We start from the raw sequence: 15,670 nt of genomic DNA on the forward strand, positions 1-15,670 counted from the left end.
ATAGCTTAATAGGTGCCTAAATCAATGAGCGTTTGTAGCGTAATAGTGTGTATTAAAGGCTAACAGATTTCAACACCCTGATTCCGTCGTATAGGAGCCAGTGGTGGTTTCTCCATACATGTGCACGTGAACCCCCAAAATTATTTTCACACCAACATTCATATAATATGTAAAATTTATCATTCTATAAATAACATTTTAATCTAACTATACAGTAATTGAAATTCGAAATAACAGATCCAAGGAGTTTATAAGTATCTAATAGGTCACATTTAATTATTTTTATTCTATTTCAAAGGAGAAACTTCACGGATGCGAGGCCTTAGACAGAACCCCGCGTTCACCGCTCTTACGGTGGTTCCTATCCCAATGACTTTTCATACGGCAAAATACAACTCACCACCCACTCCGCTACCCGCTATAGCCAGCAAGTTTAGATGGCCACAAGATCACAAGTTGGATGTGATCTTATGGTGTTTTCAACGTGCACGGCACACGTACGTTTAAATTTTGCATTCGTGAAGTTCGAATTTCGGAACTATATTAAGAATGGAAGGATTTGTGGATGTAAATGTTAGCGTGGAATATTTAAAATCAATTAAATTTTCTTCATTATATTTAGAAGAAAAATTAAAAATGCCGAAACTAAATTTGTTAATTAAGAATGTACCAAAGCACAAACGTCGGGATTACAAATGATAATTTAAAATCGAGATTTGTGTAAAAACTTACAAATTATGTAGGTGTGAAGCACATATTTGGAGAAGAAGAAGCATAATGAATAAAATAGAAGATACGATTTTAACTATACGGCGCAGTCCACTTAACTCAATTTTTGATTGAAAATAATTTACAAGACGATTTTTCTGAAATAATTTGAATCTCCAATTATGTACTTGTTACGATGCCAGTGACAACTGCAGAAACAGAACGATGTCTCTCTGCATTGAAACGTATCAAAACTTTCCTTAGAATAGCTATGGGCCATGATTTTCAATTTAAAAAAAAATGATTAAGAAATTCCAAGTTTTACTGACTTTGTGAATAATTTATCTAAAAAATAACAGGCGACTGACTTTCGTTACAAAACTTGCTTGTAACATTCAAAAACTAAATTATAATTTTAAGTCAATAAAATACATTATTGATTGTAATTTTTAATAAGGTCCTTTGATTTTTACAATTTGAAGACACTCAAAAAATTTTACCTATGGAAATAGGGTCTCAAGGTCTTTTTATATGTTAACATTATGTGTGCACCCCCAATATTTTACACCAGGCGCCGCCACTCATAGGAGCATGTGTAACGTTCCGTATAAGTGACGCCGGCCTTAAGGCTTTTCTCCAGTGTGCACTTTCAAATGTCTTTTCAAATTACTTCCTTGAGTAAACTGCTTCAAACAAATTTTACACTTATAGGGTTTTTCTCCAGTGTGCACTCTCAAATGTGATTTCAAAGTACCTGCTTCGCGAAATTGTTTAAAACAAATTTCACACTTATATTGTTTTTCTCCAATGTGCAATGTCAAATGTGTGTTTAAATTACTTCTCTGAGAAAACTGCCCAAAACAAATTTCACACTTGTAAGGCTTTTCTCCAGTGTGCACTGTCAAATGTTTTTTCAAATCATTTGATTGGCTAAATTGCTTAAAACAAATTTCACATTTATAAGCTCTTTCTCCAGTGTGAATTTTCAAATGTGTTTTCAAATTACATTTCTGAGAAAACTGTTTAAAACAAACTCCACACTTATAAGGCTTTTCTCTAGTGTGAACCTTTATATGATTATCCACAGAAATTTTATGGCTGAACCGCTTAAAACAAATTTCACACTTGTAAGGCATTTCACCAGTGTGCAGTCTCAAATGTGATTTCAAATTACCCGCTTCACCAAATTGTTTAAAACAAGTTTCACACTTATAAGGCTTTTCTCCAGTGTGCACTCTCAAATGTCTTTTCAAATGACGACCTTGCTTAAACTGCTTAAAACAAATTTCACACTTGTAAGACTTTTTTCTAGAGTGCGTTTTTATATGTTGTTTCAAAGAACGTGTATGTTTAAATTGCTTAAAACAAATTTTACATTTCCAAATAGATTTTTTTAACGCTGTTTCTTCAGTGTTTGCACTTATTTGTTGTTCAGTGTTGCATGCAAGCTCACTTTCCATGATTCCCATTGTGTTATGAGAAAAGCCTAAAATAAAAATAAAAACAATAAAAAAATTCTATGTTGAGACTTTAGGGTAGAACAAAGGAATAATAAACTTTGTAGTGCTGTCGCCAGGGGTTATAACGACCTCTTTTATTCAGATGTTCTACGCGTCAAAATACATACAAAAACTTGGGTAAGCTCATCTGAATAAAGGAGGCCGTTGTACTCACTTAAGGTTCTGCAGAACGGAAGAGGAACAGCCGAACTGAACCGACTACAAGCACAAGTCGATTGCAGATCATAGCTTTCTATGCATGCGCGGTATTGCGACCGTGCAAGTTCTGCAAAGCGACACCTGGTTTCTACGCTCAGCAACATTTTTGGCACTTTTAATTATATTGGCCAATTATATTAGCCCTGGTTACTGGATAATTGTCAAGGCCATAGTCCAAAAAATAATAAGAAGAAAAAATAAGATTCAGGTTATGTTATTAAAACGTAAACAATTGTATGTAGTAAATAAAATTAGTTATTAAAATGCAGTACTGCAAGAAAAATACAATTAATTAAATTTACCTTTACATAATAATTGAATATCATATCAATATTGTGGAGCAATATATAATTTTTTCTTCAATGACAGTAGATATGAAATATACGTCAATTTGACAATTTCAATTGACAATATGAATTATTTAAGAAAGTTGTAATATTTCTCCGCTATTCGCGCACGATCGTTTCTCGTATCCCCTCCAAGTACTTGCACACCGCGAATATACGAATGGATTATTATATTTTAGAAGTTTATGGATATGTATTTAAAACATTGTTCATTTTAAATCATTGTTCATTATCACCTAATATATTGTTCTGAAGCTATTTATTTGTGGCATTTATGTAATTTATTATTCTAAATGGAAAATAAATCACAATTTAGCTTAAAAACTGATTTTATTAACGTTTCCACTTCCACGTCGGACGTTTACATACAAAAGTAGTTTTTAAGTGTTTCAAAAATGTTGTATTTTGTTTTTGTTTTTTTTTTGTAAAATTTATTACTAATAAATTATTTGTCTTTCTTAATTTGCTACATAGCCCGATCAAAGAACAATCTGACCCAAAAAAATAAAGAAAGGATGAAAATTTGGGAATAGGTAGTTTAAATTGTCTATTATTATATAAGAAAAAGTTTACAATTTTACGTCCCTCTTCTCGGGGGTGAAAAATATACATTCAAAATAAGTCCGGTATTGGATAAAATGACTAATTCTAAGCAACTTTTGTTCTATAGATTTTTTTAGTAAGTCAATAGGTAGGTACTTTTCGAGTTATTTGCGAGAGAATAATGTTCATTTTTGACAAAAAAAACATGTTTTTGGACGGTTTTTCGCAAATAACTCAAAAAGTAAGTATTCTATTGAAAAAAAAAATATTCTTAGGAAAAATATAGCTTATAAAAAATATCTACCTCGCACCTCGCCCTATAGTCCGTTCTTTAACGGTAAAATATCGCAAAACCTCTAAATTTTAAAGAACCGCTTAGATTGACATGAAATTTGGCACACACATAGCTAACATGTCAAAGAAAAAAAGTGATATTGTGCCGATATGTGCTTTTGCCCTGGGGGTGGTTTTCATCCCCTCTTGGGGGTGAAAAAATATTCGTCCAAAGTAAGTCAGGAAATGGATAAACTGGCTCATTTTAAGTAACTTTTGTTCTATAGAGTTTTTTCACTAAGTCAATATTTTTCGAGTTAATTGGCAGTGAATATGTTCATTTTTTCAACAAAATAACCACGCTTTTAGACGGTTTTTCGCAAATAACTCATATAGTAAGTATTTTGTCGAAAAAACATTTTACGCAAAAATATAGCCTGTAAAAAATTAAAAAAAGATGGTGTATATATCACGTCTCTATATCTAGTAGAAGCAGAGTTATGGCCAATGAAAAATAGGTTCATATTCGTCAAATTCCAAATAGAATACTTTAACGTGAAATAACCAAAAATGAAGCACATTTCGGGGAAAACTCATTACAACTTATTTAAAGTGTTTAAAAAAGCTTCATTTTTGTTTTATAAAAAAAATTTCTAGCATCAAAAGTAAACAAGTTACGCTCAAAATAAAGTTAGTCCCTTTTTGTTTTGGTAAAAAAATCGAGAAAATCACCCCCTAATTAGTATCTTAAATGAACTTAATCGTTACGACTTCACAAGTTTCTTGACTCGTGTATGTATTGTTTATATGATCTGTAAGTTTCATCGGTTCAAAGTCCTTATTATTGAAAAGGCTGTAGTTAAAAGGGGTTGAACGAGTCACTGATCACGAATGTATGCAAATTTAGAAACACCAAATCTTAATCAATTTTTGTCTAACAGAAAAACAAATAAATACATGATATTCAGAAAAGCAATGCTGACTTTTTTGTTTTTCGAGATTTTTGGTATCTCTAACAATTTTTAAATTATTTTGAAAAACAGCATATTTTTCAAAATTAAATTTTTTAAAAATTTTACTTTGAAACCAAATTTTTTCAAAAATAAGCACTTTGAATCAATGAAACTTACAGATCATATAAACACAACATAAGTAAAATAATTTGTGGAGCGGTAACGATTAATTTCATTTAAGTTGCTAATTAGGGAGTGGTCTTCCCGATTTTTTTTGCCAAAACAAGAGGGACCAACTTTATTTTGAGAGTAACTTGCTTAAATTTAATGCTAGAAACTTTTTGTAAAAACAGAAATAAAGCTTTTTTTAAACACTTTAAAAAAGTTATAAGGGGTTTTCCCCAAAAGTGCTTGATTTTTTGGATATTTAAGGTCGAAATATTCTATTTGAAATTTGGTGAATATGAATCTATTTTTCATTAGCTATAACTCTGGTTCTACGAGATCCAGAGACCTAACGCGGACACCATTTTTTTACTTTTTTATAGGCTATATTTTTGCTAAGAACGTTTTTTCGACAAAATACTTACTTTTTGAGTTATTTGCGAAAATCTGTCTAAAAATGTGGTTATTTTGTTGAAAAATGAACATCATCATCATCATCATCGGTGACCGCTGACAGCCCATGGAGGGCCATGGTCGCCCGTTGGGGTTTCTAGGCTCTAAAGTTTTACATGGTGTGGAGGCCAGCCACACGCACAACTCCTCAAAAGTTCTAAACGATATTTATCTAAAATATTACTTTCTTTTTTTTTTTTTGAGGTCTTTTCGGCGTTATGTGTGTTTTGCTTGTTTGACTATAGCTGCCCATGCTTTTCTTTCCTTTGCTTGTTTTTCCCATTCTCGTATTCCTAGGTCTTTCAAATCCTGTTTAATACCATCAATCCATCTCTTTCTAGGCCTACCTCTCGGTCTCTTCCCATTTAATTCTTTTCTAAGTACTTTTTTTGTATTTCTCTTATCATCCATCCTTTCTACGTGTCCTAACCAACTTAGTCGTTTACTTCGTATTTCTTTTGTGATAGTCGGTCTGTTAAACACTCTATTTATTTCGTGGTTCATTCTTATACGCCATTCTCCATTCTCCTGTATAGGTCCATATATTTTCCTTAAGATTTTTCTTTCCCATCTAAGAAGTTGTTCCTCTTGTTCACTAGTCAAGGTCCATGTTTCTGATGCATACATTACTACAGGTCTCATTATTGTTGTGTATATTTTTACTTTTGAATTAATAGATAGTGATTTTGACTTTATGATATTTTGTAGGCTGTAGAAGCATTTGTTTCCAAGAGAAATTCTTGCTGTTACCTCATCACTGTTTTTATTTCCTTCTGTTATTGTTGATCCTAAATATTTGAAACGGTCCACTCTTTCAAATATTTGCCCGCTCAGAGATATGTTGCTTTTCGTTTGTACTTTTTCCCGAGTTGTTATCATGTACTTTGTCTTTGAGACATTAACTTCTAGACCCATAGTCTGTGCCGCTTCTTTAAAATATGTATAAATTTTTTCTAGGTCTTTTAATGTCCAGCTGATTATGTCTATATCATCTGCGTAGGCAACGACCTGATTGAGCTTTGTAAATATTGTACCATCCCTATCTATAGGAGTTTTCCTGATTACTTGTTCCAACGCAAGGTTAAAAAGTGTTGTTGACAGTGCATCCCCTTGTGTTAAACCTTCATTAATGTTAAACTCATCGGACAGTTGATTTTGGATCCTTACTTTTGCTTTGGTGTTGGTTAGGCATAGTTTTACTAATCTGATTAGTTTTTTTGGTACATTTAACTTTTGCATTGCGCTATATAATTCCTTTCTAATTATTGAGTCATACGCTTGTTTGAAATCTACAAATAGATGATGTAGTTCGGTATTCCGCTCGTAGAATTTTTCCAGCGTTTGCCTTACTGTAAATATTTGGTCTATAGTTGACCTGCCTTTCCTGAATCCTCCTTGATAATCCCCTGTTGTTTGTTCCATTATATTATTTAGTCTTCCTTCCAATATTTTACTAAATACTTTGTATCCAACATTTAGTAGTGATATTCCCCGGTGATTATTGCAATCTAGCTTATCTCCCTTCTTATGTATAGGGCATATCACTGCAATTTTCCATTGTTCCGGCATTATTTCTGTGGTCCATATTTCTAGTATTAAGTTTGATATTTCACTCTGTATTCTATGTCCTCCATATTTTAACATTTCTACAGTTATTGTGTCGCATCCTGGGGCTTTGTTATTTTTCATTTTTTTTATTACCTCTTTTATTTCTGCTTCTGTTGGTGCATATTGGTCTATTTCAGTCTCTCCTACTAATCTTGGCTCTTCTATTTCGTAACGTTGATTTTGTTTATTCAACAGTTCATTAAAATGTTCTCTCCACCGTTTTAGCACTCCTTTTTCGTCTGCTATTAAGACCCCATTTTTGTCTTTGCATAATTTTGTTCTTGGTTGGAAACCTTTTTTTTCAAGATTTATTTCCTTATAAAATAGTTTTATTTCACGTTTTTGTTCATGTTCTTCTAGCCTTTCAATCTTATCTTTATTGTGTTTCCTCTTTTTAAATCTTAGATGTTTCTTTAATTGTCGTCTTCTTGTAGTATATTCCTCTTTGGTTTCTTCCGTACTGTTGTTCAGCATTTTAAGCCTAGCTTGGTTTTTTTGTTCCATTAGTCTCTGGCAGTCTTTGTCATACCATATTTTTTGGCTAGGTTCTTTGCTTTCCCCCACTACTTCTTTTGCAGCTGCTATCACTGCTTCTTTTAAGACATTCCATTTATCTTCGATATTTCTGACCTGATTTTCATTTACTTGATCATATTGTTCAATTATGTCCTCTATTTTCGTTTCATATCTTGCTCTCTTTTCTTCATTAGAGGCCAATATATCTGAAGCGTATTTGATCTTTTTTTCACCTTTCTCTGTTTCTTTGGCGGTAATTTTTTGTTTATATTTAATTAGCACAAGGTGGTGATCGGAGCTGCTGTTTGCCCCTCTATGACTTCTCACATCTGAAATGTCTGAAGCATGTCTTGCGTCTATTAAGACGTGGTCGATCTGGTTTCTTGTTTTCATGTCGGGAGAAACCCATGTTTCTTTGTGGATATTTTTATGTGGAAATTTTGTACTGCTTATCACCATTTTTTTGTCTGTTGCAAAATCTATGATTCTTTGCCCGTTGTCATTACTTATTTCGTGCAGGCTATGTGCACCTATTTTTCCCTGATATAATTCCTCTCTTCCTATTTTTGCGTTTAAATCTCCTAAAAGTATTTTAACGCTATAATTGTTTATATTTGACACTTCTTGGTCTAATCTGGCATAAAAATTTTCTTTTTCTTCTGCTTCTTTGTCCTCTGTAGGTGCGTGCACATTAATGAAATTAATATCAAAGAACTTGCCTTTCATTTTCAGAATAGCTATCCTTTCATTTATATTAGTAAAGCTTTTTACCGCATGTTTGTATCTTTCACTTATTATGAAGCCCATCCCACCTCTTGAATTACCATGACATATTAGATATTTTCCATATTCCCAGATATCTTCGGTCTTCCATCTCATTTCCTGCAACGCTAAAATATCTATTTTGTAGGTTTTTATTTGTTCAATAAGGTTTTGTAGTTCTCCTATTTCTCCCAATGTTCTTATATTCCAAGTTCCAATTAAAACTTTTCCCTTTTTCTTATTTTTCTTTTTCCTGTTGTACTTATTCACCTTTTTGTTTGTTTTATCCTGTTTTCTAGTCTCTTCCGTACATTCAATCTCTATGTCGCCATCGTGGCCACTTTTTATTTCAGCCTTACTTGTTGAATTTTGATTTTTTGCCTTAATTTGACTAGAGCTGGGAAAATCCCCCGATGTGTCCCCAGCGGTCACCCGATGATGACGCTCCTGTCCAATACTCTTTGCTCTATTATTGCCCTGACTTTCCCTAACATTACAAGTATGAGGAGTTATATCTTGGTTTATTATTGCAGTTTGCTCGTTTTTCTGACCTACCTTTACAATTCTGTTATCTTTACCCCTATTCTTAAAATTAAAGTCTACATCACTATTAAAAACAAAATCAAAATTATCAAATGTTCTCATAAAAAAATCATCATTTTTCTTATTGTACCTATAACTATTACTATTTTCACCCTCAATGCGGACGCCGTCGCCATAATAATGATTAACCACCTTAACATTACTGTTACTACTATTAAGTACGCTGCAGGCGTCCGCACCGACAGTGAGTATTTCTTTCTCTCTTCGGTTTTCGGTAGTGTCTTCTTCCATTGCTGTTTTCGTCCTATTTTCTTTTTTCTTTGACTCCGTCCAACTTGCTTTAGTTACTTGTTTTTTGAGTACGCTGTTTTCGTTATTTTCGTTGATCTTTCTGTCGTAGAGCCCATTGATAACTCTTCCTCGGAGAGGGATCTATCACCATGTTTTCTAGCTCCATTCTTCTTCTGATCTTCTATAACTATAGCTTCATTCTCTTGCGATAGGGTTTGCAATTGACTCAAAGTGAATAATTCGCCATTTAGGAGCAATTTGTGATAACGAATGCCTGCATTTTGACCTTTCTCTCTTGCTTCTTTTTGATATTTGCGAAGTTCATTTCTTTGAATTTGTATGTGTTTTGGATAGTCTTCATTTATGAATATGTCTGTACCTTTTAATTTCTTTGTTTCTTTAAGGACCTCGTTTTTTTTGCTCCAATTTTTGAATTCTATGAGGATCGGTCTTTTCTTATTAACAGTTTTGATACCAAGTCTTCGTATCTCTATAATGTCCTGATCTGTATTTAGTTCTACTTGCAATTTTCTTGATATTTCTGAAATCTTATGCTTGATTTGCGTTTCGTCTTCATTTTCGATCTCTTCTATTCCTTGGATGATCAGATTCTTTTTTCTTACTTCTCTTTCTAATACTTCTACCCTTCTTTCTTGAATTTGCAATATTGTTTGAAGTTCTTGATTCTTTTCTTTTAACTCTGTATTTTCTTCTGTTAGTTCTGCCAATTCTTTAGTGATTGTGTCGATTTTGTCTTCCATTCTCATGTTTTGTTTTTCCAGTAGGTCTAACTTTAATAGTTTTTCAAGGATCGCATCAATTTTCTGTTCCATATTTTTACTACGGTGGATTTTAGTGTATGGTCACCTTTATTATAGCAGACCGTAATTACTGTTTTAAACAAAAACGTTACTTACAATGCAAAAAGTTAATGTATTAAAATTGGTTATACTAAAAACTTTTACTTTAATTTTAAGGAATAATTTACTAATTTTGAACTTTTCCTTTTATTAGAAGAATAGAATGATATTTTTGAAATCTTTCTTCTCAAACTCTTCTTTGCATCTATTGGTATATGGTAGACAGTTCTTCAGTTTAAATAAAAAGTGTACGTACCCAAATTCACAATTTTTCTGAGAGAGCACTTTCAAACCAACTTGCTTGTAACAGGCGGCCACACACACCGAAAAATGAACATATTCACTCGAAAATAACTCGAAAATTGTTGACTTGGCGAAAAAGCTCTATAGAACAAAAGTTACTTAAAATTAGTCAGTTTACCCATTTCCGGACTTATTTTGGACATATATTTTTTCACCCGCAAGAGGGGGTGAAAGTCACCCTCAGGGCAAAAGCACACATCGGCACAATATCACTTTTTTTCTTTGACATGTAAGCTAAACAACGTACGCCAAATTTCATGTCAATCCAAGCGGTTCTTTAAAATTTAGAGCAAAAACCGTGAAAGAATGGACTAACTTTAGAATCAGCCAAAATACGATAATAAGAAGACTTGCCGAAAACGACCTACTCCCTGAAAGGGCACCCACTGGCCCCTTATTGACCAGAGACCACAGAAGGCAAAGATTGCATTTTGCTCGTCAGCATGTTGGCTGGAATAATGACGATTGGGGAAGAATATTGTTCACCGATGAATCCAGGTAATGTCTTTTTTCGGATGACAGGCGAAACAGACTGTACAGAAGGCCTGGGGAACGCTACGCACAGTGTAACACCGTAGGGACTGTACAGTAGGGTGGCGGCTCGATAGTGGTGTGAGGTGGGATTAATTTGGAGGCTCGTACGGAGTTAGAATAGATCGCGGGCGGCTTACATCACACAGGTATATTACAGACATTTTAGAAGAGCATGTCGTGCCATTTGCATCATTTATTGGGGATAATTTCATGCTTAAGCAAGATAGTGACAAGCCTTACATGGCAAGAATTGTGCAGCAATATCGTCAGGAGGTTGGATTCCTGTCATTGATTGACCTGCGAGATGTCCTGACCTCAATCCAATAGATGTTTGGGGCATCATAGGCAGACGACTACGACAACTACCTAATGCACCAAACACATTAGAAGAACTGTTTTTGTGGTTAGTTGAAATTTGGGATCAAATTGATCAAGAAAATATAAGAACGGTAATTCTCAGTATGAGAGATCGTTGTCGAGCAATAATAAACGCCAAAAGAGGCATTACTCAGCACTAGTACCTACTGGGTACTAGTACTTTCTTGAACTTAAAAAAAAATCAATTCCGTCATTTATTTATGATGTTATATTGTTTATTTCAATATATTTTTTGTAAAAAATCAAAAGTTTTTTATGTCAGATATTCTAAAAGCAACCTTAAAGCGCAAAAGAACAAACAATTTTTTTTTCATTGCAACTGAAATTATAATTTTAAAATTATGTGTTAATTTTGGCGCGCAGTGTAGTTTAGTTTTATAATTATTAAATGAAATGTTCACATTGTACAGTAGACTCCCTCTATAACGAGAACTGAAATGGCGGACTAATTACCTCGTTAAAAGCGGATCTCGTTATTCAGATAACAATAATACTGTGCATACCACCACTGAAATGTTTTGATGCCTCTTACGTAGTTTATTAGGTGTAGATTATGGACTTTAACAATGAAATTTGGCCATCATAAATTGTAAATTTCTTACACTATTCAATATCAGTCGATAGATAAACAAGAAGGAAGAAGTTTATTAACGTGGTGGACGGCGGTGGAATTTATTACAGCACTTGTCTCAATAAGCACACAGATGTTGGGCATTCCTGTATACAGGCAGTTATGGTATTTATTTATGGCCATCACCACGCCAAAAGCAGGTAAAGAAACATTTCAATTTCATTTTCCCTCGTTATAACCAAATATGCCAAGAACACACCGCATTTTAAGAGCTCCTGACATGTAGTTTTCGTCTGTTTTCACCATAAATCTAACCAAATAATTAGTGTATGTGGCCTTAGCAACTAGACCGAAAGTGATTAGTGCTAAATGTTAAAACAATCCTAACTATTAACTGTAAATACAAAGATAATATGTACATCTTATTTAATCAACTATAATCAACAGTCGCGGTATTGCCATAGCATCTAAACGGTTTGATGTTCTAACAAGGTAAACTCTGCGCGGTATAAACTGTTTCACAAACTTATAATTTAAACATATAACATCAGCTATCTCTCACTTAGTCTTCTATCATTTAACTCTTCAATATACATATTTTCTATTGTTCTATAAACAGCATTGTGTTTAATTAACTAAAAACCATTCCCTATCCCTTGCAGGTGCTGGATTCCCAACTGGTCCTTCGAGAAAAAGAAGAAGTTCCCAAGATGTGTGTGCGAGAATCGAACACATAACCATCCGAGACCTCGATTTTTGACCCTTCGCTTCATTATCGAACGTATTCGCTTCGTATACTAAACAGATACGAAGCGAATACGTTCGATAACGAACCGAATGGTCAAAAATCGAGGTCTGAGTTCGCTACGGCGAGCTTCTTAATCGCACATGGCCTTAAGGCTTTTGACCCTTCGCTTCGTTATCGAAAGTATTCGCTTCGTATACTAAACAGATACGAAGCGAATATGTTCGATAACGAAGCGAAGGGTAAAAAAATCGAGGTCCGAGTTCTACGGCGAGCTTCTTCATCGCACACGGCCTTAAGGCTTTTATTCAGTGTGCACTTTCAAATGTCTTTTCAAATAACTTCCTTGAGCAAACTGCATCAAACAAATTTTACACTTATAAGGCTTTTCTCTAGTATGCACTCTATAATGATTTTTCAAATTGCCTGTTTGACTAAACTGTTTAAAACAAATTTCACACTTATAAATCCTTTCTCCAGTGTGCACTCTCAAATGTGTTTTCAAATCACCTGCTTGACCAAACTGTTTAAAACAAGTTTCGCACTTGTATGGTTTTATCCGGTGTGAATTTTTCTATGTCCACCCAAAGAGTTTTATGTCTGAACTGCTTAAAACAAATTTCTTACTTGTAAGGCTATTCTACAGTGTGAATTTTTAAATGTCTTTTCAAATTGCTTGTTTGAGTAAACTGTTCAAAACAAATTTCACACTTGTAGGGTTTTTCTCCAGTGTGCACTCTCAAATGTGTTTTCAAATGACTTTCTTGCTTAAACTGCTTAAAACAAATTTGACACTTATAAGGTTTTTCCCCAGTGTGCACCCTCAAATGTTGTTTTAACTTATGTGCTAGACCAAACTGTTTAAAACAAATTTCACACTTGTAGAGTTTTTCTCCAGTGTGCACTCTCAAATGGGTTTTCAAATGACTTTCTTGCTTAAACTGCTTAAAACAAATTTGACACTTATAAGGTTTTTCCCCACTGTGCACCCTCAAATGTTGTTTTAACTCATGTGCTAGACCAAACTGTTTAAAACAAATTTCACACTTGTAGGGTTTTTCTCCAGTGTGCACTCTCAAATGTGTTTTCAAATGACTTTCTTGCTTAAACTGCTTAGAACAAATTTGACACTTATAAGGTTTTTCTCCAGTGTGCACCCTCAAATGTGTTTTCAAATGAACATTCTGAGAAAACTGCTTAAAACAAATTCCACATTTATAAGCTCTTTCTCCAGTGTGAATTTTCAAATGTGTTTTCAAATTACCTTTCTCAGAAAACTGCTTAAAACAAACTTTACACTTATAAGGCTTTTCTCCAATGTGAACCTTTATATGTTTCTCCAAAGATTGTTTATAGGCGAACTGCTTAAAACAAACTTCACACTTGTAAGGCATTTCATCAGTGTGCACTCTCAAATGTGTTTTCAAACTACTTGCTTCACCAAACTGTTTAAAACAAGTTTCACACTGGTACGGTTTTTCTCCAGTGTGCACTCTCAAATGTCTTTTTAAATAACCTGCTTGACCAAACTGTTTAAAACAAATTTCACACTTACAGGGTTTTTCTCCAGTGTGCAGTCTCAAATGTGTTTTCAAATTATCTGTTTGAAGAAACTGTTTAAAGCAAATATCACACTTATAAGGCTTCTCTCCAATATGTGTTCTCAAATGTGTTTTCAAATTATTTGAATTAAAAAATTGTTTTAAACAAATTTCACACTTGTGAGACTTTTTTCTAGAGTGCGTTTTTATATGTTTTTTCAAAGAACCTGCATGATTAAATGGCTTAAAACAAATTTTACATTTACGAATAGAATTCTTTAAAGCTGTTTCTTCAGTGTTTGCACTTGTTTGTTGTTTAGTGGTGCATGCAAGTTCACTTTCCATGATTTCCATTGTGTTATGAGAAAAACCTAAAATAAAAATAAAAAAAAATGATTATGTTGAGACTACAGGGTAGAACAAAGGAATAATAAACTTTAGTAAGAATGAATATAATCTAATCTTATAAAAGCCTAATGCGACACGTCGTAAAGTTTGTCCAGGCCAATACCTAACGTCAGAATAATTTCATCGCTTATTTATTACTTATATTTTAAACAAATTATATTGTTATGTTATATTAAAATATTATTTTTCAAATTGAATAAAGGAATTTTATTATTTATTTTTATTTAGATATTAAACAAATTATGTTATATTAATTCGATACAACAACGAGCTTTATCAACTTTATAAGGAAACAGCACTGTCAGACATCATTAGAATACAAAGGTTGCAATGGCCGGGCATGTGATAAGAATGGGAGAGGATAGACTACCAAAAGGAACGCTAGAATGCAGGGAAAGAGACCAGTTGGAAAGCGAAGAAAGCGATGGGAAGACACAGTAAGCAGCGACGCAAAAGCACTTTTAGGAGTCCGTGTGTGGAGAAGAGTAGCCACAGACAAACAAGGGTGGAGGCAAAAAATAAAGGAGGCCAAGGCTCAATTTGGGCTTAGTTCCGTAGATAAAAAAGAAGACTTTTCTGCAGTGTGGACTTTCATATGTTTATCCAAAGAAGTTTTATGTTTGAACTGCTTAAAATAAATTTCACACCTGTGAAGGTCTGTGCTCATTAGATCGAATCGGTCGGCAACGGAACGGGCCGCTACAGCCCGGAATTAAATACCTAAGCGCGCATTTATCGGCAACACATCGGCAAAATCACGCCAGCTCAGTCAGCGTAATGGACTAGACTAGTGTATTTACATAGTTCAGAGAAGATGTATCTAAAAATTATTATTGTTAGTTTGTTATTTTGCTTAAACTTATTAGTTGCTACGGTTGATTGTGCAATTTGCAATTTATTTAAATTTTGCAATATATTGTTTTTGTTATATTTCATTATTTTTTATTTATATTGACGATTTATGTATATATATATAATCGGTTTAAAACGTCCTCCGACGTCTTCCGATGCCCAATCTCCATGCATCTCTATCTTCCCAAAGGTCTTCGTCTAAACCTCTCTCTCGGATCTCTCTGTCTATTCCTTCTCTCCAGCTCTTTCTGGGTCGGCCTCTTTTTCTTTTTCCATTTGGTGACCAATCTAGAATCTGTTTGGGCAGACGGTGTTCTGGCATTCTCTGCACATGTCCATACCACTTTAATTGTTGTACTCTTATATCTTCGACAATCGTATGTGTGACTCCCATAATCTCTCGTATACGTTGGTTATTAACTCTTTCGAGTTTTGATTTTCCTGCGGCACGTCTCCAGTAATCCATCTCCGTGGCTTGTAGTGTTCTTTCAGTAGTTGTCTTTAATTGCCACACGTCACTTCCATACATTACTATGCTCTTTATAATAGTGTTGTATATTCGATGTTTATTTTTTTTTGGATATATGTCGATCCCAAA

At 33.8% G+C, this 15,670-nt stretch overlaps 1 protein-coding gene across 5 annotated transcripts in view; it reads right to left on the minus strand.

Annotated features, from left to right (window-relative positions):
* Nucleotides 1-15,670, minus strand: part of LOC126880097 (zinc finger protein 813-like) — a 106,428-nt gene that overhangs the window by 32,244 nt on the left and 58,514 nt on the right. The window contains exon 5 of one of the 5 annotated variants that reach the window (XM_050643778.1): nucleotides 1,150-2,194. The exons of 1 other annotated variant lie outside the window; for it this stretch is intronic. In XM_050643778.1, the coding sequence (XP_050499735.1) occupies nucleotides 1,332-2,194 (863 nt within the window). In that variant the 3' untranslated portion in view covers nucleotides 1,150-1,331. Of the gene's footprint in view, nucleotides 1-1,149; nucleotides 2,195-11,943; nucleotides 14,184-15,670 lie in introns of those variants that run through there. 3 more of the 5 variants (XM_050643776.1, XM_050643775.1, XM_050643777.1) reach the window with 3 other exon arrangements.

This window comes from Diabrotica virgifera, chromosome 2, assembly GCF_917563875.1.
Source record: "Diabrotica virgifera virgifera chromosome 2, PGI_DIABVI_V3a".
NCBI lineage: Eukaryota > Metazoa > Arthropoda > Insecta > Coleoptera > Chrysomelidae > Diabrotica > Diabrotica virgifera.